Raw genomic sequence first — 23,477 nt, 5'->3', positions numbered from 1 at the left:
CCCAATAACCCAATAACCCAATAACCCAATAACCAATAACCCAATAACCCAATAACCCAATAACCCAATAACCCAATAACCCAATAACCCAATAACCCAATAACCCAATAACCCAATAACCCAATAACCCAATAACCCAATAACCCAATAACCCAATAACCCAATAACCCAATAACCCAATAACCCAATAACCAAAAAAAAAAAAAAACCAATAACCCAATAACCCAATAACCAAAACCAATAACCCAATAACCCAATAACCCAATAACCCAATAACCCAATAACCCAATAACCCAATAACCCAATAACCCAATAACCCAATAACCCAATAACCCAATAACCCAATAACCCAATAACCCAATAACCCAATAACCCAATAACCCAATAACCAAATAACCCAATAACCCAATAACCCAATAACCCAATAACCCAATAACCCAATAACCCAATAACCCAATAACCCAATAACCCAATAACCCAATAACCCAATAACCCAATAACCCAATAACCCAATAACCCAATAACCCAATAACCCAATAACCCAATAACCCAATAACCCAATAACCCAATAACCCAATAACCCAATAACCCAATAACCCAATAACCCAATAACCCAATAACCCAATAACCCAATAACCCCAATAACCCAATAACCCAATAACCCAATAACCCAATAACCCAATAACCCAATAACCCAATAACCCAATAACCCAATAACCCAATAACCCAATAACCCAATAACCCAATAACCCAATAACCCAATAACCCAATAACCCAATAACCCAATAACCCAATAACCCAATAACCCAATAACCCAATAACCCAATAACCCAATAACCCAATAACCCAATAACCCAATAACCCAATAACCCAATAACCCAATAACCCAATAACCCAATAACCCAATAACCCAATAACCCAATAACCCAATAACCCAATAACCAATAACCCAATAACCCAATAACCCAATAACCCAATAACCCAATAACCCAATAACCCAATAACCCAATAACCCAATAACCCAATAACCCAATAACCCAATAACCCAATAACCCAATAACCCAATAACCCAATAACCCAATAACCCAATAACCCAATAACCCAATAACCCAATAACCCAATAACCCAATAACCCAATAACCCAATAACCCAATAACCCAATAACCCAATAACCCAATAACCCAATAACCCAATAACCCAATAACCCAATAACCCAATAACCCAATAACCCAATAACCCAATAACCCAATAACCCAATAACCCAATAACCCAATAACCCAATAACCAAATAACCCAATAACCCAATAACCCAATAACCCAATAACCCAATAACCCAATAACCCAATAACCCAATAACCCAATAACCCAATAACCCAATAACCCAATAACCCAATAACCCAATAACCCAATAACCAATAACCCAATAACCCAATAACCCAATAACCCAATAACCCAATAACCCAATAACCCAATAACCCAATAACCCAATAACCCAATAACCCAATAACCCAATAACCCAATAACCCAATAACCCAATAACCCAATAACCCAATAACCCAATAACCCAATAACCCAATAACCCAATAACCCAATAACCCAATAACCCAATAACCCAATAACCCAATAACCCAATAACCCAATAACCCAATAACCCAATAACCCAATAACCCAATAACCCAATAACCCAATAACCCAATAACCCAATAACCAATAACCCAATAACCCAATAACCAATAACCCAATAACCCAATAACCCAATAACCCAATAACCCAATAACCCAATAACCCAATAACCCAATAACCCAATAACCCAATAACCCAATAACCAATAACCCAATAACCCAATAACCCAATAACCCAATAACCCAATAACCCAATAACCCAATAACCCAATAACCCAATAACCCAATAACCCAATAACCCAATAACCAAATAACCCAATAACCCAATAACCCAATAACCCAATAACCCAATAACCCAATAACCCAATAACCCAATAACCCAATAACCCAATAACCCAATAACCCCAATAACCCAATAACCCAATAACCCAATAACCCAATAACCCAATAACCCAATAACCCAATAACCCAATAACCCAATAACCCAATAACCCAATAACCCAATAACCCAATAACCCAATAACCCAATAACCCAATAACCCAATAACCCAATAACCCAATAACCCAATAACCCAATAACCCAATAACCCAATAACCCAATAACCCAATAACCCAATAACCCAATAACCCAATAACCCAATAACCCAATAACCCAATAACCCAATAACCCAATAACCCAATAACCCAATAACCCAATAACCCAATAACCCAATAACCCAATAACCCAATAACCCAATAACCCAATAACCCAATAACCCAATAACCCAATAACCCAATAACCCAACTTGGGTTAGTATTCAACTTTGCGCGCGAGAGTCGCTGGCGGTGGAGTTGGGTTATCTTGGGTTAACATTTCGGGTTATTGGGTTACACTGACCCCAGCTCTGCTAGAAAAAGCGCGCGCTGCGCGAAATTTTTCGATTTTTACTTCGTTAGAGTTGAGATTGTAGCTGATTTTCGCTTGTTGACGGGTTATTGGGATGACCTGTTGGGTTAATTTAGGACGCGCAGACGTTTGTTGAGTTAGTTTTTAGTTTGTTGGGTTAGTATTTACTTCAACTGGGGTCTAATTAGGTTAAAATTAACTCAGCTTTCTGCCCTTTTCGCGTGTTTTTGTTGGGTTATTGGGTTAAGATTAACTCAACTTTTAAAACTATTTTAACTGCTTGTTGGGTTACTGGTTGAGTTAGTTTTCACAATTTTTAGGGCTCCCTTGGGTTTAAATTGACCCAGCTTTTCGAATTTTTTCAGTGTTCAAAATAACTCAATTTTTGCATTTTTCAGATGTTTTGGGTTAAGATTAACTCAGCTTTTGCGGGTTGGGTTACGCTGACCCAACTCTGCTAAAAAATGTTTACTACCGAGTTGAGATTTCAGCTGATTTTTAGCTTGTTGGGTTATTGGGTGAGTTAGTTTCTGCGGTTTTGTAGCCTCAATTGGCGACTAAAATTGATTCAATTTGCATTCATCGCGTGCTTTTGTTGGTTTAGAATTAACCCAAGCCATTACAATTTTTTACGCGTCTTTCTAGATTTCTGTAATATTTTTGTAAGTCAATTGCTTTTTCTGTATTTCGTACAAGACTGTGTAGGTGATTGCTTTTACGGCGAAATAGTCAAAAATTACCTCAACATACGACAAGTACTGTGACTCCTTTCCCGCGATAATGATTTTTCATGACCTCTCTCAAGATTCTTGTGAATTATTTCACTTTTTTACCGATTGTTAGGATGTTATTCAGAGATTTTTTGCCATTTTGTCATGACTTTAGACTTTTGCCACGAAAGACTGTGGACATCGTTGCCCCAGCCCCGAAATGCTTAAAAATTTGATTGACCCAAGTTTATATGTTCGGATAAAAGAAGCTAAAGTGATAATTAAAAATACGATTCTCCTTAACGTTACCCCATCAGTCTTCTGTAGTCTTCAGCCGTGAATTTTCTGAGAATTTTAAAGAATCTCTCCTGAACTTGCTGCTTTGTACGCCCGGAGAGTTTACCGGACATATTGTCGCGATCAATCAATTGAATAAAATCGTTAATAAATAATATAAAGGAGTGTACTACTGTAATACTCAAAAAAATTTACAAAAAAGGAATAAAACCTTTTAATTTCTCAAGTTAATTTTTTTTCTATTAGTCTTTATTCTTCCCTCTGCATTATCGGGCTTGGGACCGTCGTGATGCCAGATGGCTTATTATCACGGCTGCATTAAAAGAACAAGACAATTTTCAAATGATGCATTAATACGTGTATTTTTAATTACATTTTTCTTAATTCATATCACGACGACGAAGATGAGGATGACGATTGTATTTTTACGCGTCTTCTTATTCTTCTGTTTGCCGCTGTCGCTACAGGAATGGATGCATCCGTCTGAAAACAAAACATTAAATTTAATTATTCTTAGAAAAATTTGTTCAAATGAAATATCTACCTCTGATGTTGCTTCTGCTGTCGTTGACGATGATGACGTCGATTTATCAGAGTCACTGACTTCGTCCTCATTCTTGTCCTCTACCATTTCCGTAGGCGGGCGTCTTTTTTTTGACGATTGTCGCTCGAGGAATAATTTTACATTAAATTTTCTTTGCTTGTATACAACGTTTTCGCAAGTAGTGTTTTCCGTCTGTGAGGCCTTGGATGACACCGATGGCTTAACCATCGACTTGTTTTGCTTTAAATTTAATAATCTTCTGTCTATCTTCTGAAAGAGTGATTGTTTCGATGATTATTTATAAAAGTAACAGAAACAAAGTTGTCAAGGAAGATTAAATGTTTTACAAACTTTTGGTTGAAACTGCTTGAGATTGAGGCATTTGATATATTCGGGATCGAGCGTATGTGCCTCTTCTTTTTCCTTAACTGTTGGGTCCCGAATCTCGTACCATTTGTAACGTTGATGATGCTTTTTGCTCAGCAAAGCCATCGGGAATACTTGAACGTGTTTTTTTACGAAATTCCGAATTACATTTTGCCAATGATCCATGGGTTCGGGTAGATATACGGTGCTTCTGATTAACATGCCTATAAATAAAGGAAGAGAATTGAAAATTAATCGGTAAAGTAAATTTAGATCTGTTATTAATTACCTGTTTTTGTATTGGGATTCAATATACTCTTAACAAGAGTCGACACTGGAACAACACCACTTATGTAAGCTTTTTCCATCTGATCTTTGCCTTGTTTTAATATCATGGTTTGTATAGCTCGTCTAGAAAAAGCATGTTCGACAAAACGAAAAGTATAATCGGAGAAACCGTGATTCAATCGGGAAAATCCGATAAGCCTTGTCATCAAAAAATGAATTTTTAAATCCAACGTTTGATTGGCTTGCTTGTCCAAGTCTGTTTCCTCTTCGGGATAGTACTGCGTCATTTCAACAATCGCCACCTTCATAAATGGCCATCCGAAAAACTCATCCTTAAAGGTGATGGGAGGTTGCCGTAACTGTCGTCGCTCGCTTAGCTTGAGCATTTCACCAGCAGTCTGTCGCCTAAATACATACGTGCCTTCTTCAACATTTGCACCTCTGAATCCTTCCCTTGGACTATTCAGCAACCAAGTAATACGGGCATCGGGACAATTAGGCCAACGCCCATATAAAAAATAACGTAAACGCAGTTCGGAATCGTAACACTCTTCTATGGTTGCTCGTGTTAGCGAATTCCCTGCCGTTGCATTAACTAGATCGTAACACTTAACTAGAAAATCCAAATCTCCCTGGATACGCCAAGTCATATATCTAGTCCAGTTGCTAGCTACGCACACGGAACCGCATTCGAAGAATTTCTTAGCGCTGCTGGTCAAGAAGCCTACGTTCTCAAAAGAATTTTGTGCGTTCTTTAAACACGTTGAACCTTGAAAAGTCCTTACTTCTTCTATTCTCAAGGAAGCTGACGTTCTCAGTACCTCGAAACCAGTTTTATAATCTGCCATTCGACCTTTTGCATCGGATACTAATCGTTTCATATTTTTGTGTAATGGAAGCGTATTCAAAAAACAACTGAAATGCAACATTGTATCATTATATCATTATATGCGCGTACGTTATTATGTTTTGTCGATGTACCTGTAGCCTCCGGCCACTACGTATCCTGTCACGCTGCCCCATCTTTTCCGAAGCCGACACATGTAAGCGTGAATTTCGGGTAGGTATGCCTGTACATAGGTGACGTTGTCCCACAACGCGGAAGATGAGCATAGCCTGCGAAATCAAAACGATTAAATGTTCTATAACGACTATTTATTTATAATCATAAATATTTAATATTAACCTGGAAGTTACATGACCGTAGTCGTGTAGAAACATGGATCTGTAACGACATGCATCCTTTGCCTTTTTAAAAACATCGTGACCCAGCTTGGAATAGTCAATGACAACAGCGTAATCGTCCATTGGCTCGATCGTGTTGGCTATATGAATTTGAACTACTTCAGCATTGCCAGACATTAAGTCAACGTCCATGTCCTCCGTCATGAAGCGTACGAAATTTGGGCATCTCTCCGAATCGGATAACTTAAGCCCATGCGCATATCGCATGAAAAAAAGGTCGCATATGTGTCACCGGTTTTCCATAGTTTTAATATTTTCGCTGTCGTGCAATAACGTATCTATTGATTTGCAGAAGGACCCCCAATCTTCCGAGTACACAGACGGCATTTTAGTGCTGTCGTGAAGAGTAAAATTTGTGATATTACTATAACGCAATGTTCGACAATTTTCAGGCAAACGTTTAGAAGCCTTTTTAACAATTTCTTCAAAAAAAAATGAGAAAATGGGTCGAGTGACTCCGCCGTCGTTACTTTCTTCTTCCTCGTGTTCGTTAGCCATTTTTGTTATTTTTTGGAAATAATTCCTCTTAATAGAAAACAATACATTGATCGAGTTATTCATGTATCCTCCCAATTTAAACTCAAACCACAATTTTTCATTTGCAGGATCAAGAAGACACGTTGTTTTCTTTTGATCAGATATTCTTACGACATTTTTTCCCGTACTCAAATCGAATTTTTTCCTTATCTTGAATACATCGATACTGCGTCCGACAACGACGATAGAATCAAAATCCGCTGTACACCTTCTTATGCGTGCATCGGTATGGTCTTCCAGTTGAAAAAAATGTAAATTATTATTATCTTCGTTAGCATCCACTGCATCTTTTTTCTGCGGCAATAAAATATTTCATAATCACTCTTAGTGCACACTGATTAAAGATTTACAATTGAAAGAGAATAAATAAGAGATTGGTTGAAGGGGGCCCCCTCCAACGCCCCCTTCTGTGAGATTCAAAACCTGCCAGCCCGCACAGGCTAGCCTAGGCGGCCCTGATCAAGATTTTCAAATACGAAATTCAAAATCAATGCCACCCACAATCTCTCCGGAAAGAAGAACAGAGAAGTTAATCAAGCGAGTTAAGCCTACCGAAAATTTTCATTACAGAGTAAATTTGTTATCGCGAAAAAAGGGATGAAAAACCCCAAAATTTGAACGACGTAGAGCGTAAAAGAAACTAATTTGTAGCTAGGGGAAAATGAAGGAAGCATAGTGGAAAATAGATTAAGACCACAGGCGGTAGCGTAAGAGAGAGAGAGAGAGAGAGAGGTAAATAAACAATTCAAAATTTAAAAATTAACAGTTTTTTATATAGTTATACAAATCTCATATTGTTAACAAAGTCAGCAAATTCCTGAGCTTCCGGCATCGTACATTTTAACAAAGTTTTTAATTCATCAGGATTCATTTTTTGGATTGATTTTCCGGCGCGCTTTCGACACGACATAGTACTTTTATCCGGTAAATTTAAATCTTCTGAGTAAAAGACGCCTTTTGATTGATAGTTTTTAAACGTTCTCTTTATAAGTGTTTCCACTTCTGATCGCGTAAACATACGGCGAGTAACCTAAATAAAAATCGAATTTACGTTTAACCAACCGAAATTTATAAAGATCAGAAAAATGGTAAATTTGGAATATGATAGAGTATAATAGCCAGCAATTCGCTTACCGTTAAATTGGTAGGTTTTTTAGTAGATTTTGCCTGAGGCTGAGCGGCGTCGTCTTGATCCTTCTGAGCAGTGTTATTCGCATCTTCATTGTTTTCATCTGATTCATTATCATATTGTTGAGCCTCGTGACCATTATCATCACAATTATCGTCATCATCGTTAAAGTCATCAAAATTATAATTGTACTTGTTAACAAAACTATCATTATTTTGCAAGCTGATATCATGTCGTCGTCGCTGTAACAATGAATTAAATTAATGAATTTTATCGGGTCAATTTAACTCAATTTTGTTTTGCCATACCTTTTCATCGAATGGCCTTATTGTATTATCTTTATTAGTTTGCCCTTGTTCGTTGTTCGATAACAACACATTATTCGATAGGGATGTGGATTCCATCTAAAACGAATACAACTACTTTATTTTTCTATTATTTTTTAATGCTTGCACATATACGTATATGCATGTATGAATATTGTAAACAAAAATTCATTTCAATTTGACCTGATCAATTGGATAATGCTGACTTCTTTTTTTTATATATCGCATCAAATTCTCGGATTGCAGCTGCTGCTGCTGCTGCTGTTGCTGAAGGAGCTCATGAGGATGCTGTGTAGAAGAAATAAAGGTAGACGGGTTGGACTCAGAAAGGACGGAACTTGACATCCCTAATTTGACATTATTGTTCATCGTCATGGTCATTAATAATTGTTGCTGCTGAAGTTGCTGATAATAATTTAGCTGCTGGAGCTGTTGTTTTTGTAGTTTTTGATCCTCAAAGGGAAGCTGGTTTAAGTTGTAAAAAAATATTATACTATTATCCGTAAGAGAAACAAATAAATAATGTAAATTACCATTTGACGATGTCGCTGTTCGTCGTTATACGAATAACTCTGTTGAAGCGGTAACTGCCTATTCGAATTATTATTTGAACCCACAGCAGATGATGTTGCCGTAAACGGAAGTACAGCGCGAGATTGATTCTTTATTCTTTTACTATTATTGGAGAATGATGATGGTGGAGGCTACAAAATTATGATCCATGAGTATTTTAACTTACAAAATTAAAAACGTTAATGTTCAGATTTCTAAAATAACGATTTTTGGCCTTACGCGATATAAAGTCTGCGGATGGGAACTGGTTTGATCTTTTTCAGTACTGATTATCCTTTTCATTTTATCTACTATTGCCTTCTTTTTTTCAACAAGCACCTCCATATCTTTATCTATGTCACTCATCTCTGTTAGCAGCCCTGCGAGAGTAACCTTCTCATTCTCGTAATCATCATCATCATCAACGTAATCATCATCGTCGTCATTTTCTACGTAGAAAGGTTGTTGGTTCTGATTTAGATAATTTCTTGGCCATTGCTTGCCTCTTCCGGCCATCGTTTATCTGTTTCATAATGAGTATAAGTAATGAATTAAAATATTTACTTGCATACGCGGAAAGAAAAAATCCAATCGAATCTGACATATTCGAATGCAAAAAAATCGGCCATTTTTAATTTGTACAGAGGACAAGGGACGTTTCGTATGCTACGTTATTGTTTGTTGGCCCTAAAAAGAGCCGATTGATTTATTTTTCCGTAATTAATTGCAATGAGTGTCGTTGATTACTTTTTCAGACGGTCGTTGGAAAGTCGTTGGAATGGACTTTTTTCAGCTAGCACGGGCCGCAAAGGTGGCACAAACAGTTTTGGTTTTGTGGGAATCCGTACACCTCCACCGAGGGCTGCCTCCGACTTGGCTGGCGGTCGCGAGGGATTCTCTCGGTTGGGCGCGGCTGACTCGGGCGTCGGACTTTTTGGGAATTTCAAACGTTCTTCGCCTGAAAGAACTAATCCCAAGTCGGCCGGGGATGGTAAAGCAGATGTGGGCTGGGGAACTACGAATTTACTGTTTCTTCGCACCTGCACAATCTGAGAATCGTCGCTCGACCGAGGATTCTCCTTAAGACGATCAAAAAGACGCCGTATTTTTCTATTTCGCCGTTGTGATCGTCGTTTAGGACGATTTGCTGTTGATTTCATCGCGAGAGCGTAGACAACGATGAGCTACTAAAAAAATATCGCATTATGAGTTGGGAAAAGTAATAGACGCACGTAAGACAGAAAGTGCAAATATTTCGCGATAAAAACACCGCCGCGAAGCTTCTCCGCGCTTAACCGTCTCAAGTTACTTGGCTCGATTTAAATGCAGATAATCAATCAGAAAGAATTAGATATTTTCTTTATTTTTCGGTCTTATATATAATTCATTTTAAGGGTGTCGTCTTTATAGCTGCGCAAAACCGCCACAAAATATTTTGTATTCCCAATCTAAAAGAAAATGAAAAAGCGCGATTGAACTTTACTTCGGTAGAAAAAATTATTAATCCTAACATTTATCATTGAGCGCTGGGTTGAAAAAATTATCTGTAATAGAAGAACAGTATACTTGGACACGACATCCCTTCAAGTTTAAAGGCTAACTTCAGCAAGCGTTTACATTCCCCTCTTAAAAAATACGTGATGGCCTATATCATGAAGCATTTGCTGTCAATGCATTTAATACGTGATTCTGATTAGTTGCCAAGGTTTATTGGTTATGAAGCGACATCTGTGTTATGGCACCAAAATTTAAATTGTAATTGTAATTATAACAATAAAATCATTATTTTCAAATCATTCCAAATCAGAAATATGAATTTAGCATTTTCAGCGGCTTTACTTATTCCGTATCACTTTTTAAAGAACATATTGTAAAATTTTAAGGAAAGTTTTAGAAGTCCAAGTAACGAACTGGGCAACAAAACTACGCCCGCGTATCGCGCTGGACTTAGTATTACATAATTAACAGAGAGAATCGACTATCCAGTTATTTTGCCTACCCGGACCTAGAGAATCTACGAAAATGCAACGTGGGCTGTGTTACATTCGCGTAGACGCACCCTACTACGAACCTAGTGATGAACGAGGAGACCGATCTTGTCTCACGTGACCTATCTACAAGATCGTTGTCGCGTGGCGATGATGGCTGATGTTACTCCGGTGATAAGAAATTCGATGGTCATAGGCAGTGATCTCAAGAATCGCCTGGCCTGGTCACCGTCATCTCTTATCCCATGCGGAACCCTAATGGTTCCAACCGGCACTGCCCTGTCATCCCCTCGCAACATCTCTTAACCTCCTAATTTTTCGGCAACAGAGTGAGCATTGGTGGGCTCTTCCGACTTTGCGCCTCGCATATGCAGGGTGCCCTCGGCTTTGGCACTGGTGGTCCTGCATATACTCCTACTGCCCTATCTCTAAAGATGATACAATACCCTTCAAATTACTGTTTCCGTGGATGTGGATGACCCTGGAAGCCTTGAGACCGGATGTAGCCTTGTAGAGCCTTGAGACCGGATGGCCTTGTAGAGCCTTGAGACCGGATGACCTTGTAGATCCTAACACCCTGGTGACCAGGAAGCCAAAGTCCCTATGAGCGGTAGACGGTCTCGAGCGACCCTGGATATCCTGAAGCCTGGAGTGACGTGGACTGCTGACTTGTTACTCCTATGATGTTCATGTGGCGGTCGGCGAACGAATGATCGGTAGCGTTGAGCGCGGCCGTATTTATAGCAGAATCGTTGGTCACCACGGCAAACCGCAGGTCACCACGGCAAAACCGCAGGTCACCACGGTAAAATCGCAGGTCACCACGGCAAACCGCAGGTCACCACGGCAAACCACGGCAAAACCACTGGTTAGCACGGTAAACCGCAGGTCACCACGGCAAAACCGCAGGTCACCACGGCAAACCGCAGGTCACCACGGTAAAATCGCAGGTCACCACGGCAAACCGCAGGTCATCACGGTAAAATCGCTGGTTAACACGGCAAATCGCAGGTCACCACGGCAAAACTACTGGTCATCACGGTAAACCGCAGGTCACCACGGCAAACCACGGCAAAACCACTGGTCACCACGGTAAACCGCAGGTCACCACGGCAAAACCGCAGGTCACCACGGCAAACCGCAGGTCACCACGGTAAAATCGCAGGTCACCACGGCAAACCGCAGGTCACCACGGTAAAATCGCTGGTTACCACGGCAAACCGCAGGTCACCACGGCAAACCGCAGGTCACCACGGTAAAATCGCTTGTTACCACGGAAAAACGGCTGGTCATCACGGCAAAACCGCTCGCACCACGATATAACTGTAAAAGCACGGAATGCCTTCCTTTATAATGCTGAGGAAATGCGCTATATAAATTAAACTTCTCTGGATGTGTTTGAAGCGCAGAGCGAGAACCTGCGCTATATAAATTAAAGTTCTACGGGGTTTCGTGGGGATGTTTGCAGCGCAGAGCAAGGAGCTGCGCTATATAAATTAAACTTCTCTGGAGTTAGTGCATCCGTTTGCAGCGCAGAGCGAGTACCTGCGCCATATAAATTAAAGTTCTTCACGTCTGTGTGCCGTAGTTGCACACCGCGCTGAGTATGGGGCAGCGCGTTACAAGTTAAACCCCTTTTACAATTCCCGTACCTTTCCCTGAGTCGAGACGAGGCGACTTAAAATATACCTCTAATTCCTATTGCATCCCACTTATATCCCCGTGTGAAGTTAATTGAAGTGTAGTGCAGTGACAAGCAACAGCAGCGGACCATCAACATCATCATCATCATCATCATCGAGGACCAGTACCAGGTGGACATCGGCGGCGGCGGCGGACCAGGACCAGTACATCGCGGAAACATGGGTAAGTACCTCCCTCTGGGAGTACATATTATTAAGTATACAAATAGTCGAGCAAATGTCTTGTGCATTTGCTCGACCGTTTGTATGCAAGGGACTCGACATTCACTCTTGAGTGTCTGGAGTCTCGAACTAGTTAGGGAAAGCACTCAGTGCAGGTGGGCATTCGGGACTTGGTTCTCGGGCTCGCTTGCTTCTGCAAGAACAGATAAATTTTGCAGTCAATACTTGTTCTTGCAAAAGCAGGCGGGCTCGGTGATCGATCCCAACTTGACCAATTTTCCGGTGTCACCATCTCACGACACCCCACCTGTGCGAGGGAAGAGGGTGTTAGGCTATCGCGAGGGCACAGCACACGCCCGACCTTCGACCCGACGTAGCCAGGTAGATGTAATTAGTTGTTTAATTGTAAAAAATCGGGGTTCGGCGGGGAATGCAGCGTAAGGCTGGTCGGAGCCGGCTCCGCACGCGGTACTCTGCTCTGGTGTAGGGCCGTTAGAGTAACACCTCTTGATTAAGAGGTGGGTCGATCCCGATAATCACCAGACTACGATGCCACCAGCAGCGTCCTTCGGGCGCCACATTGCACTCGCTGCTATTGTCTGCCGAAACGGTCTTGCAGTTAGGGCGCGAGCTAGGCCGGCCTCATCGTATAGCTCTCAAGGAGGCTGCGCTTGCATATTGCATAGACATGCTATAGCGCTCTATGCAAGCGCATTTTCCATGCGCCTATTCACCAACGTCCACGATCGTGAGAGCTGGGCAACGTTGCGCGTACGCGCGCATGTATATATAAAATATACATCGTACATGCAACGGCTGATGGTGAGGGCCTTCTATTTTTCTTCTCTCAGAACCAAATGCTCTTTTACTTTTTCTATGCTTCTATTTTTAGTTTTTTCTTCATCATTTGCGAGATAATTAGCCTAAAATTCCATGTAACTAATAATTTCGTCTGGGACACTAAAACAATTGCGCTGATCGTTTTCCTTTCCGGTATTCACTTTTTATTTCCTTTAGCTAACTCTTATTTCTTGCTAACAATTGATAGGGATCAGATGCTACACTTTTCGCTATTATTCGTCGAAGCAGAAGAATCTTTCTGATTTTTTTTTTTGGCTCACGGAAGTAAGAGTATCTTCCGGACAGGATACTTCTACTTCATGTGTCTCACTAGCGTCCAAGTCGCGTGAGCCGGGCAACGTTGCTTCTGCAGCAGCGGCTAATGGTGAGGCTTCGGTTCGCGTCGGTATCGCGTCATAAGAGGGTGGTGTGAGCTATCCGCCGTGAGGGTTGGGAATCGCATAATCCGGTTCGCGGTCGCTTTCGGTGTTAGGTCGGTAATCTCGCGTCATGCGGGAGGTGTGAGCTATCATCCGCCGTGGGGTTGGGAGCAGTCCTCGTGTACCAGGCATGCACTCTTTCGCTCTCTCTCTCTCTCTCTCTCTCTCTCTCTCTCTCTCTCTCTCTCTCTCTCTCTCTCTCTCTCTCTCTCTCTCTCTCGTCTATTAGCAGCTAGGGAGTACTATCATGGAATAGCTGTGTAGGTGTGAGCTACCGTTGTTATCCTCTATCTCTGTTTGATGCATGCTTTTTCTTCAGATTCAATAGTATTATCATGCAAACCAAATTATGATTATGCAATAATTTGACGGTTTGCAACATGTTAATAGCGTCAGGTGAAGAATTCATGATTAATTTCATTATTACAAAAAAAAGGTTGGACTTTTTGGATAAAAATGTCCAAACATTTTTTGTAATAATGAAATTAAGTATGAATTCTTCACTTGTCTGTAGCGCCCTCGAAACTAACACCTCCTACCGCCCTTTAATCTGAAAATCACCCAAAGAACTTTTTTTTTTTATTTTGTAGTAATTAACATGAACAAAATAAACAGCAGCAACCCCACTGCCAGCAGCAGCAGCAGTGGCAGCAGCAGCAGTGGCAGCAGCAGCAGTGGCAGCAGCAGAAGTGGCAGCAGCAGCAGTGGCAGCAACAGCAGTGGCAGCAGCAGTAGTGGCAGCAGCAGCAGCAGCAACAACAACAGCAGCAGCAGCAGCAGCAACAGTAGCAGTGGCAGCAGCAGAAGCCGCCAAGTTTCTGCGAAGAAGGCTAGGCTGAGGTATTTTTTCTTTTTTTTCCTTTTATATTTTAGTTACTAAAATCATATTTTTATTGTTTGCGATAGCCCTTCATTGCTGTACTCGCCGCTGCCCCGAACGCCAACATCCTCGTTGGAGAGGCCAATGACGCCACGAGCCGCGGTTACGCCACGGTCGTCGGTTCTCCAACCGGTTGTTGGCTCCAACGGCTGCTCCAGAGCTCGTCGTGGGGCGAGGCGAAACTTGGCCGCCGAGTATGTCGGCGACCAAGAGAACGTAGACCCGACAGCTCCACCAGAATTGTATGTTCAATAATATCTAACTCTCAAATATTTATATTATTATTTTACCTTTTATAAAGGTTTTTATAGGAGACTTTATTTTTTACAGATCACTATTTGATGAATTGGAGGAATTTTTGGTTCTTAGGAATGCGTAAGTTTTTCCTCTGATTTCCTTTTGTGTTTTGACTTATTAATTTAAATAAATATCTATCTCTAAATTGCAGGATCACAGCAGGAGGAGCACAGCAGGAGGAGCAGCAGCAACAACCGCAACACCTCGAACCACTACCACAACAGCAACAGCAATCACCAGAACAGCAACATCCACTACAACATCAACAACCACCACCACAACACCAACAACCACCACAACATATTCAACCACCACAACACCAACAACCACTACCACAACAGCAACAGCAATCACCACAACATCAACAACCACCACCACAACACCAACAACCACCACAACATATTCAACCACCACAACACCAACAATCACCACCACAACAGGAGCAGGCACAGCTGCAAGAGTAAGTGAATAGTTAATTCGTGTGTGTTGTCATCTTACTCTACTCTTTCCAAAGTTTCTTTTCAGTGACCAAGAAGAGCAGCTACCTCCCCCCTTACCTCCTCACCCGATACCGGAAGCGGTAGCGAATGGCTTCCGTGGACCGCAGAGGAGGTCTAGGGGAAAGTTTGCCCACAATCGGGACTTCATAAGGGAGTTAGAACCGATGCCGGATCTGGAAGGCTACCCGGTCGGCAACCTGAAATTTTGTACTGCTACACATGTGCGTAAAGCACTATATGTAGCAGCCAATTTTTTCAGGTTGACGGGCGGGCGGTTTCCTCGTCAGACAGACCGTATGCAAAAGTCATACCATGCGTGTCTACGCACCGTAGACAAGCATGTTTGCGAGATGGGGGCACAGAAGTTTTCCCTGTACGGTCTGTCTGTAGAGGAAGCCCAAGCCTTTTATGATGCGGCATATGGGAGCTACCTTATGAGGAAAAATGATCCTACCCGAAGGGGTAGACGACGATGAAGCTTTGTTGCACACATGCACGCACACACATACACATGCACGCACATACACATGCACATACATACGTTCCACATGCATACACACATACACACATACACACATATACACGCAAATACATACGTTCCACATGCGCATACACACACATGCACACACATATACACATACTTACATACACGCGGATACACACACACACACACACACACATACACACGTAGGATATTAATTTATTAATGTTGTTTTATGGTTAATAAAATTAGATTTTAATTAACGAATGATTTTTTATTCCCCCAGTACATAAAATCCCGTGGTGTGTAGGGCTCTAGGCGAAGGGACCACGTAAAAAACCCAACGCGCCGCGTCGATACCCCCTGGGTGGTGTGGAAATTCGACGTTTTCATAACTTGTTTTTTTTTTTGCGAGTCAGAAAATGGATTATATTAATTTATTTCTTCTTTATGTTCAACAACAGCAACAACAACGACAGCGGCAGCAAGAACAGCAGTAAGAAATGGAACAACCTATGTAAGTACATTACGATACGTGTGACTTAAATGGTTCTTTTTTACACGGCGCCGTGTAAAACTGAAAAATCAGCTTAAAAATTTGGGTGTATGTGCACTGTTTGGGTGTATTGTAACAAAAAAGTAATTTAGGAAACAGAAAACAACACGAGAGTTTTTTGAACTAGAGCGCCTGTTGGATAGAGTGCGTGCTGCGCTTTCCGTCGACGTTTTCGCGCGTGCATTAATTATCGCGGGAATCGAGAAAGTGGGGTAATCCACGGGGAAATTCAATCAATCAATCAATTTCCGGGAATTTCTCCACTTTTACCCAAAATAACCCACCTCGTAACCCAAAATATCTCATTGAGCTACCCAGTTTACCCATTTGGGGTAAAGTGGGTTGCCATTTGGGTTATTTGGGTAAACCCCAGTTTACCCATTTGGGGTAAACTGGGTCGTCGGGTGGGTAATTTTGGGATAATTCGTGGGTTATTTGGGTAAATTACCCAATGTCCCAATAACCCATTTTGGGTTATATACCGATATCTCGTAAAACTGGGTAGCTGAAACGCTAAATCTCGCGCAGGAGAACCGTTTTAGACGGTTCTAGAGCACTTTTAACCGATTATTCGTGAAGTTTTCAAATCTCGCGCAGGAGAACCGTTTTAGACGGTTCTAGAGCACTTTTAACCGATTATTCGTGAAGTTTTCAACGCTAAATCTCGCGCAGGAGAACCGTTTTAGACGGTTCTAGAGCACTTTTAACCGATTATTCGTGAAGTTTTCGTCGAGATCCGAGGAAAACCGATATACCATCTTTTATCTCCTAGGGTTGACAGAAGCCGAAATTAATCACCTCGGTGGATCGCACAAAATGGCCAAAAAATGAAGCCTTGGACGTCTAGACATGCAGCGGTGGTTTGGAGTCTATGAAATACGGAGGAAGCGACGAGCCTCCATGTCCACTCGCTGCATAGTCTCTGTGCGTGTGTGAAATCCGCGGACGCTTGTTATAGTGCCGCGAGTGCAGTGATTAACTAAGTGCCGGAAATGTGCACGGCTGATGGTGAGGGTTTCGGTCCGGTACCGGGATTTGAGGGTGGTGTGGTGAGCTATTCGCCGAAGGGTTAGGATACCGAAATACATAATTTATATTATAAACTTTTAAACTTTTGTCATATTTCACGACACGTCGTGGCGTAAGCCTGCATTTATGCCACGCTAAATCTCGGTTTAAGCCATGGCGTGTCATCGATTATCGTACTATATTTGTTTGTTTTCTGATTTCAGAGTTTCATCAACTTACACGCAGTAGTTCTGAATGGTTTAATGTGTGTGACAAAATGTCTTGTGACAAAAGCCTAATGGCTAACTTTGTAAGTGCCACTAGTGCGGGAGACTTGAAGTATTGGCTAACGGCTTCGGACATCGCCGAAATCGCCAATAAATTATTTAAATTCAGAGACTACGAAATCGCAGGCTCAGTTGAGCAACTGCAAGTCATCGCCCGCAACAGCTTAAAGGTGGACGGTGACAGAATAATCCCAATATTTTATAACATCCATGGGAATTATTGGGTAGCGATTATTCTGTCAACGTCCGAAAAAGTTGCTGTTTACGTTAACACCATGGGCGGTGGCATAAAGGAGCCGGAGGAGACCGCTTTAAGCGAATTTGCGGTCTACTCGGCAAACGTGAAGCAGCAACGGGACGGCTGGAACTGCGGCGTATTTGTGTTGCATAATGCGAGGGAAGTAAGCAAGAAAATGAAAAAGAATGCCTTCAGCAAGACGTTGCTTAATAAAGTAGAAGTATCGCTGTCGACGGACTGTCCTCCGCCAAAGGCGATTCGCAAAATTTTTGCGAAATTTTTGATGCAAGCAAGGTGAGAGGTTTTGATACAAAAGCAACGTATCACACGCTTACACTGTATTATTAATACTTGTTTTTACAATTACAGTACGTCCACTCAGCCAAGCTCAACTTCTGTTCCTGTTGCTGCTCCGGCTGCTGCTACTCGTGCTTCTGCTACTACTTCGGAGTAGTACCGGTGGCGTTGACACCACCACCAGCACGACCACAATCAGCAGAACTAGACACAACAACAACAATGGTCGTCTCGTTGGGGAACTGAAATGGTCGTCTCGTTGGGGAACTCCTCAAGAGGTATTTATTAATTTTTTTATTGTTAAATTACACGGAAATGATAAAATAAACAATAATCTATGTTTAAACTACAATGTAGGTATTACCTTGCCCATAACTACATCACGAGTGGACACACTGATGTGAATAAGATCCGCGTTGAAGATCTTCTAAAAAAATTATTGTTTCGTTATACTATAAAAGTAACAGAAACAAAGTTGACAAGAAAGAATAAATTTTTTACGAACTTTCGGTCGAAACTGCTTGAGGTTGAGGCATTTGATATATTCGGGATCGAGCGTCAGTGTCTCTTCTTTTTCCTTAGCTGTCGGGTACCGAATCTCGTACCATTTGTACCGTTGATCATGCTTTTTGCTTAACAAAGCCATCGGGAATACTTGAACGTGTTTTTTTACGAAATTCCTATTACTCTTTTCCAATGGTCCATGGGTTCGGGTAGATATACGGTGCTTCTGATTAACATGCCTATAAATAAAGGAAGAGAATTGAAAATTAATCGATAAAGTAAATTTAGAGCTGTTATTACCTATTTTTGTATTGGGATTCAATATACTCTTAACAAGAGTCGACACTGGAACAACGCCACTTATGTAAGCTTTTTCCATCTGATCTTTGCCTTGGTTTAATATCATGGTTTGTATAGCTCGTCTAGAAAAAGCATGTTCGACAAAACGAAAAGTATAATCGGAGAAACCGTGATTCAATCGGTATTCTTCGGGATTGTACTGCGTCATTTCAACAATCGCCACCTTCATAAATGGCCATCCGAAAAACTCATCCTTAAAGGTGATGGGAGGTTGCCGTAACAGTCATCGCTCGCTTAGCTTAAGCATTTCGCCAGCAGTCTGTCGCCTAAATACATACGTGCCTTTTTCAACATTTGCGCCTCTGAAACCTTCCCTTGGACTATTCAGCAACCAAGTAATACGGGCATCGGGACAATTAGTCCAACGTGTTAGCGAATTCCGTGCCGTTGCATTCACTAGATCGTAACACTTAACTAGAAAATCCAGATCTCCCTGGATACGCAAAGTCATATCTACGTTCTCAAAAGAATTTTGTGCGTTCTTTAAACACGTGGGACCTTGAAAAGTCCTTACTTCTTCTATTCTCAAGGAAGCTGACGTTCTTAGTACCTCGAAACCAGTTTTATAATCTGCCATTCGACCTTTTGCATCGGATACTAATCGTTTCATATTTTTGTGTAATGGAAGCGTATTCAAAAAACAACTGAAATGCAACATTGTATCATTATATCATTAAATGCGCGTACGTTATTATGTTTTGTCGATGTACCTGTAGCCTCCGGCCACTACGAATCCTGTCACGCTGCCCCATCTTTTCCGAAGCCGACACATGTAAGCGTGAATTTCGGGTAGGTAAGCCTGTACATAGGTGACGTTCTCCCACAACGCGGAAGATGAGCATAGCCTGAGAAATCAAAAAAATTAAATGTTCTATAACGACTATTTATTTATAATAATAAATATTTAATATTAACCTGGAAGTTACATGACCGTAGTCGTGTAGAAACATGGATCTGTAACGACATGCATCCTTTGCCTTTTTAAAAACATTGTGACCCAGCTTGGAATAGTCAATGACAACAGCGAAATCGTCTATTGGCTCGATCGTGTTGGCTATATGAATTTGAACTACTTCAGCATTGCCAGACATTGAGTCAACGTCCATGTCCTCCGTCATGAAGCGCACGAAATTTGGGCGTCTCTCCGAATCGGATAACTTAAGCCCATGCACATATCGCATGAAAAAAAGGTCGCATATGTGTAACCGGTTTTCCATAGTTTTAACATTTTCGCTGTCGTGCAATAACGTATCTATTGATTTGCAGAAGGACCCCCAATCTTCCGGGTACACAGTCGGCATTTTAGTGCTGTCGTGAATAGTAAAATTTGTGATATTACTATAACGCAATGTTCGACAATTTTCAGGCAAACTTTTAGAAGCCTTTTTAACAATTTCTTCAAAAAAATCTGCGAAAATGGGTCGAGTGACTCCGCCGTCGTTACTTTCTTCTTCCTCGTGTTCGTTAGCCTTTATTGTTATTTTTTGGAAATGATTCCTCTTATAGAAAACAATACATAAATCGAGTTATTCATGTATCCTCCCAATTTAAACTCAAACCACAATTTTTCATTTGCAGGATCAAGAAGACACGTTGTTTTCTTTTGATCAGAAATTCTTACGACATTTTTTCCTGTACTCAAATCGAATGTTTTCCTTATCTTAAATACATCGACACTGCTTCCGACAACGACGATAGAGTCAAAATCCGCTGTGCACCTTCTTATGCGTGCATCGGTATGGTCTTCCAGTTGAAAAAACTGTAAATTATTATCATAATCTTCTTTAGCATCCACTGCATCTTTTTTCTGCGGCGATAAAATATTTCATAATCGCTCTTCGTGCACTCTAATTAAATATTTACAATTGAAAGAGAATAAATAAGAGATTGGTTGAAGGGGGACCCCTCCAACGCCCCCTTCTGTGAGATTCAAAACCTGCCAGCCCACAGGCTAGCCTAGGCGGCCCTGATCAAGATTTTCAAATACGAAATTCAAAATCAATGCCACCCACAATCTCTCGGAAAGAAGAATAGAGAAGTTAATCAAGCGAGACTAAGCGGATTTAGCAAAATATTAAGCCTACCGAAAATTTTCATTACAAAGTAAATTTGTTATCGCGAAAAAAGGGATGAAAAAACCCAAAATTTGAACGCCATAGAGCGTAAAAGAAACTAATTTGTAGCTAGGGGGAAATGAAGGAAGCATAGTGGAAAATAGATTAAGACCATAGGCGGTAGCGTAAGAGAGAGAGAGAGAGAGAGAGAGAGAGAGGTAAATAAACAATTCAAAATTTAAAAATTAACATGGTTTTTTATATAGTTATACAAATTTCATATTGTTAACAAAGTCAGAAAATTCCTCAGCTTCCTGCATCGTACATTTTAACAAAGTTTTTAATTCATCAGGATTCATTTTTTGGATAGATTTTCCGGCGCGCTTTCGACACGACATAGTACTTTTATCCGGTAAATTTAAATATTCTGAGTAAAAAACGCCTTTTGATTGATAGTTTTTAAACGTTCTCTTTATAAGTGTTTCGACTTCTGGTCGCGTAAACATACGGCCAGTAATCTAAATAAAAATCGAATTTACGTTTAACCGATCGAAATTTATAAAGATCAGAATCAGACCGGTAAATTTGAAATATGATAGAGTATAATAGCCAGCAATTCGCTTACCGTTAAATTGGTAGGTTTTTTAGTAGATTTTGCCTGAGGCTGAGGGGCGTCGTCTTCATCCTTCTGAGCAGTGTTATTAGCATTGTCATAGTTTTCATCTGATTCATTATCATATTGTTGAGCGTCGTGACCATTATCATCAGAATTATCGTCATCATCGTCAAAGTCATCAAAATTATAATTGTACTTGTTAACAAAACTATCATTATTTTGCAAGCTGATGTCATGTCGTCGTCGCTGTAACAATGAATTAAATTAATGAATTTTATCGGGTCAATTTTACTCGATTTCGTTTTGCCATACCTTTTCATCGAATGGTCTTATTGTATTATCTTTATTAGTTTGCCCTTGTTCGTTGTTGTTCGATACCAACACATTATTCGATAGGGATGTGGAGTCCATCTAAAACGAGTACAACTACTTTATTTTTCTATTATTTTTTAATGCTTGCACATATACGTATATGCATGTATGAATATTGAAAACAAAAATTATTTTTAATTTGACCTGATCAGTTGGATAACGCTAACGTCTTTTTTTCTATATCGCATCAAATTCTCGGATTACAGCAGCTGCTGCTGTTGCTGTTGCTGAAGGAGCTCATGAGGATGCTGTGTAGAAGAAATAAAGGTAGACGGGTTGGACTCAGAAAGGATGGAAGTTGACATCCCTAATTTGACATCATTGTTCATCGTCATGGTCATTAATAATTGTTGCTGCTGAAGTTGCTGATAATAATTTAGCTGCTGGAGCTGTTGTTTTTGTAGTTTTTGATCCTCAAAGGGAAGCTGGTTTAAGTTGTAAAAAAATATTATACTTTTATCCGTAAGAGAAACAAATAAATAATGTAAATTACCATTTGACGATGTCGCCGTTCGTCGTTATACGCATAACTCTGTTGAAGCGGTACTGCCTATTCAAATTATTATTTCAACCCACAGCAGTTGATGTTGCCATAAACGGAAGTACAGCGCGAGATTGATTATTTATTCTTTTACTATTATTGGAGAATGATGATGGTGGAGGCTACAAAATTATGATCCATGAGTATTTTTACTATCAAAATTAATAACGTCTATATTTTCAATCTCTAAAATAACGACTTTTGGCCTTACGCGATATAAAATCTGCGGATGGGAACTGGTTTCATCTTTTTCAGTACTGATTATCCTTTTCATTTTATCTACTATTGCCTTCTTTTTTCCAACAAGCACCTCCAGATCTTTATCTATGTCACTCATCTCTTTTAGCAGCCCTGCGAGAGTAACCGTCTCATTCTCGTAATCATCATCATCGTCATTTTCTACGTAGAAAGGTTGTTCTGATTTAGATAATTTCTTGGCCATTGCTTGCCTCTTCCGTTGGCCATAAATGGCCATCGTTTATCTGTTTCATAATGAGTATAAGTAATGAATTAAAATATTTACTTGCATACGCGGAAAGAAAAAATCCAATCGATTCTGACATATTCAAAAGCAAAAGAATCGGCCATTTTTAATTTATACAGAGGACAAGGGACGTTCCGTATGCTACGTTATTGGTCGTTGTAATGGACTTTTTTCGGCTATCACTGGCCGCAAAGGTGGCACGAACAGTTTCGGTTTTGTGGGAATCCGTACACCTCCCCCAGGGGCTGTCTCCGACTTGGCTGGCGGCGGACGCGAGGGATTCTCTCGGTTGGGCGCGACTGACTCGGGCGTCGGACTTTTTGGAAATTTAAAACGTTCTTCGCCTGAAAAAAACTAATCCCAAGTC

General features: G+C 40.7%; 3 protein-coding genes across 15 annotated transcripts; 1 reads left to right on the top strand and 2 right to left on the bottom strand.

Moving 5' to 3' along the window:
• Nucleotides 1–3,850: 3,850 nt before the first annotated feature.
• Nucleotides 3,851–20,359, bottom strand: LOC116415709. Of its 12 annotated transcripts, XR_004344463.1 has the most exons (11): nt 10,937–13,164; nt 9,250–9,689; nt 8,743–9,025; nt 8,484–8,654; nt 8,134–8,415; nt 7,933–8,028; nt 7,630–7,866; nt 7,280–7,525; nt 5,900–6,789; nt 5,695–5,829; nt 4,718–5,628 (listed from the first exon to the last, which is right to left on the bottom strand). XR_004344463.1 is itself a non-coding variant. In XM_031920869.1 (7 exons), exons 1-7 carry the CDS (start codon nt 20,342–20,344, stop codon nt 3,906–3,908), a joined length of 2,037 nt encoding a protein of 678 aa, XP_031776729.1. In that variant the 5' UTR covers nt 20,345–20,359; the 3' UTR covers nt 3,851–3,905. The 12 variants fall into 12 exon arrangements, 2 of the variants coding, with proteins under 2 accessions (XP_031776729.1, XP_031776730.1); XR_004344462.1 differs by having other exon boundaries at nt 8,743–9,689; XR_004344464.1 differs by having other exon boundaries at nt 8,743–9,686.
• LOC116415745 (uncharacterized protein DDB_G0283357-like) lies at nt 13,793–15,900 on the top strand. Of its 2 annotated transcripts, none has more exons than XM_031920876.2 (5): nt 13,793–14,475; nt 14,542–14,757; nt 14,846–14,890; nt 14,964–15,272; nt 15,327–15,532. In XM_031920876.2, exons 1-5 carry the CDS (start codon nt 14,234–14,236, stop codon nt 15,394–15,396), a joined length of 882 nt encoding a protein of 293 aa, XP_031776736.1. In that variant the 5' UTR covers nt 13,793–14,233; the 3' UTR covers nt 15,397–15,532. The 2 variants fall into 2 exon arrangements, with proteins under 2 accessions (XP_031776736.1, XP_031776735.1); XM_031920875.2 differs by having other exon boundaries at nt 13,801–14,475; nt 15,338–15,900.
• Nucleotides 20,360–21,334: 975 nt separating the features above from the next.
• On the bottom strand, nt 21,335–23,103 carry LOC103315435 (histone H2B.v2-like). The gene is made up of 6 exons (XM_008204267.2): nt 22,838–23,103; nt 22,579–22,748; nt 22,230–22,510; nt 22,026–22,124; nt 21,723–21,959; nt 21,335–21,615 (listed from the first exon to the last, which is right to left on the bottom strand). Exons 4-6 carry the CDS (start codon nt 22,122–22,124, stop codon nt 21,364–21,366), a joined length of 588 nt encoding a protein of 195 aa, XP_008202489.1. The 5' UTR covers nt 22,230–22,510; nt 22,579–22,748; nt 22,838–23,103; the 3' UTR covers nt 21,335–21,363.
• Between the last annotated feature and the right edge of the window lie 374 nt (nt 23,104–23,477).

The sequence above is a fragment of the Nasonia vitripennis genome, chromosome 1 (assembly GCF_009193385.2).
Source record: "Nasonia vitripennis strain AsymCx chromosome 1, Nvit_psr_1.1, whole genome shotgun sequence".
Classification (NCBI taxonomy): Eukaryota; Metazoa; Arthropoda; class Insecta; order Hymenoptera; family Pteromalidae; genus Nasonia; species Nasonia vitripennis.
This window is presented reverse-complemented; position numbering and strand designations above follow the sequence as displayed.

Excerpts from the sequence above, each read along its gene's own strand:
- LOC116415745 (XM_031920875.2), top strand. The coding sequence starts at position 14,234 with ATGAACAAAATAAACAGCAGCAACCCCACTGCCAGCAGCAGCAGCAGT. Across the intron at positions 14,891-14,963 it reads TTTTTGGTTCTTAGGAATGC|GATCACAGCAGGAGGAGCAC; the intron begins GTAAGTTTTTCC and ends TCTAAATTGCAG. Across the intron at positions 15,273-15,337 it reads GAGCAGGCACAGCTGCAAGA|TGACCAAGAAGAGCAGCTAC; the intron begins GTAAGTGAATAG and ends GTTTCTTTTCAG.
- LOC116415709 (XM_031920869.1), bottom strand. The coding sequence starts at position 20,344 with ATGCCGACTGTGTACCCGGAAGATTGGGGGTCCTTCTGCAAATCAATA. Across the intron at positions 19,688-19,753 it reads GTAGTGGCCGGAGGCTACAG|TTGTTTTTTGAATACGCTTC; the intron begins GTACATCGACAA and ends GTTGCATTTCAG. Across the intron at positions 4,330-4,410 it reads TCAAGCAGTTTCAACCAAAA|AAGATAGACAGAAGATTATT; the intron begins GTTTGTAAAACA and ends TCACTCTTTCAG.
- LOC103315435 (XM_008204267.2), bottom strand. The coding sequence starts at position 22,124 with ATGGACTCCACATCCCTATCGAATAATGTGTTGGTATCGAACAACAAC. Across the intron at positions 21,960-22,025 it reads TAAGACCATTCGATGAAAAG|CGACGACGACATGACATCAG; the intron begins GTATGGCAAAAC and ends TCATTGTTACAG. Across the intron at positions 21,616-21,722 it reads AAAAACCTACCAATTTAACG|ATTACTGGCCGTATGTTTAC; the intron begins GTAAGCGAATTG and ends ATTTTTATTTAG.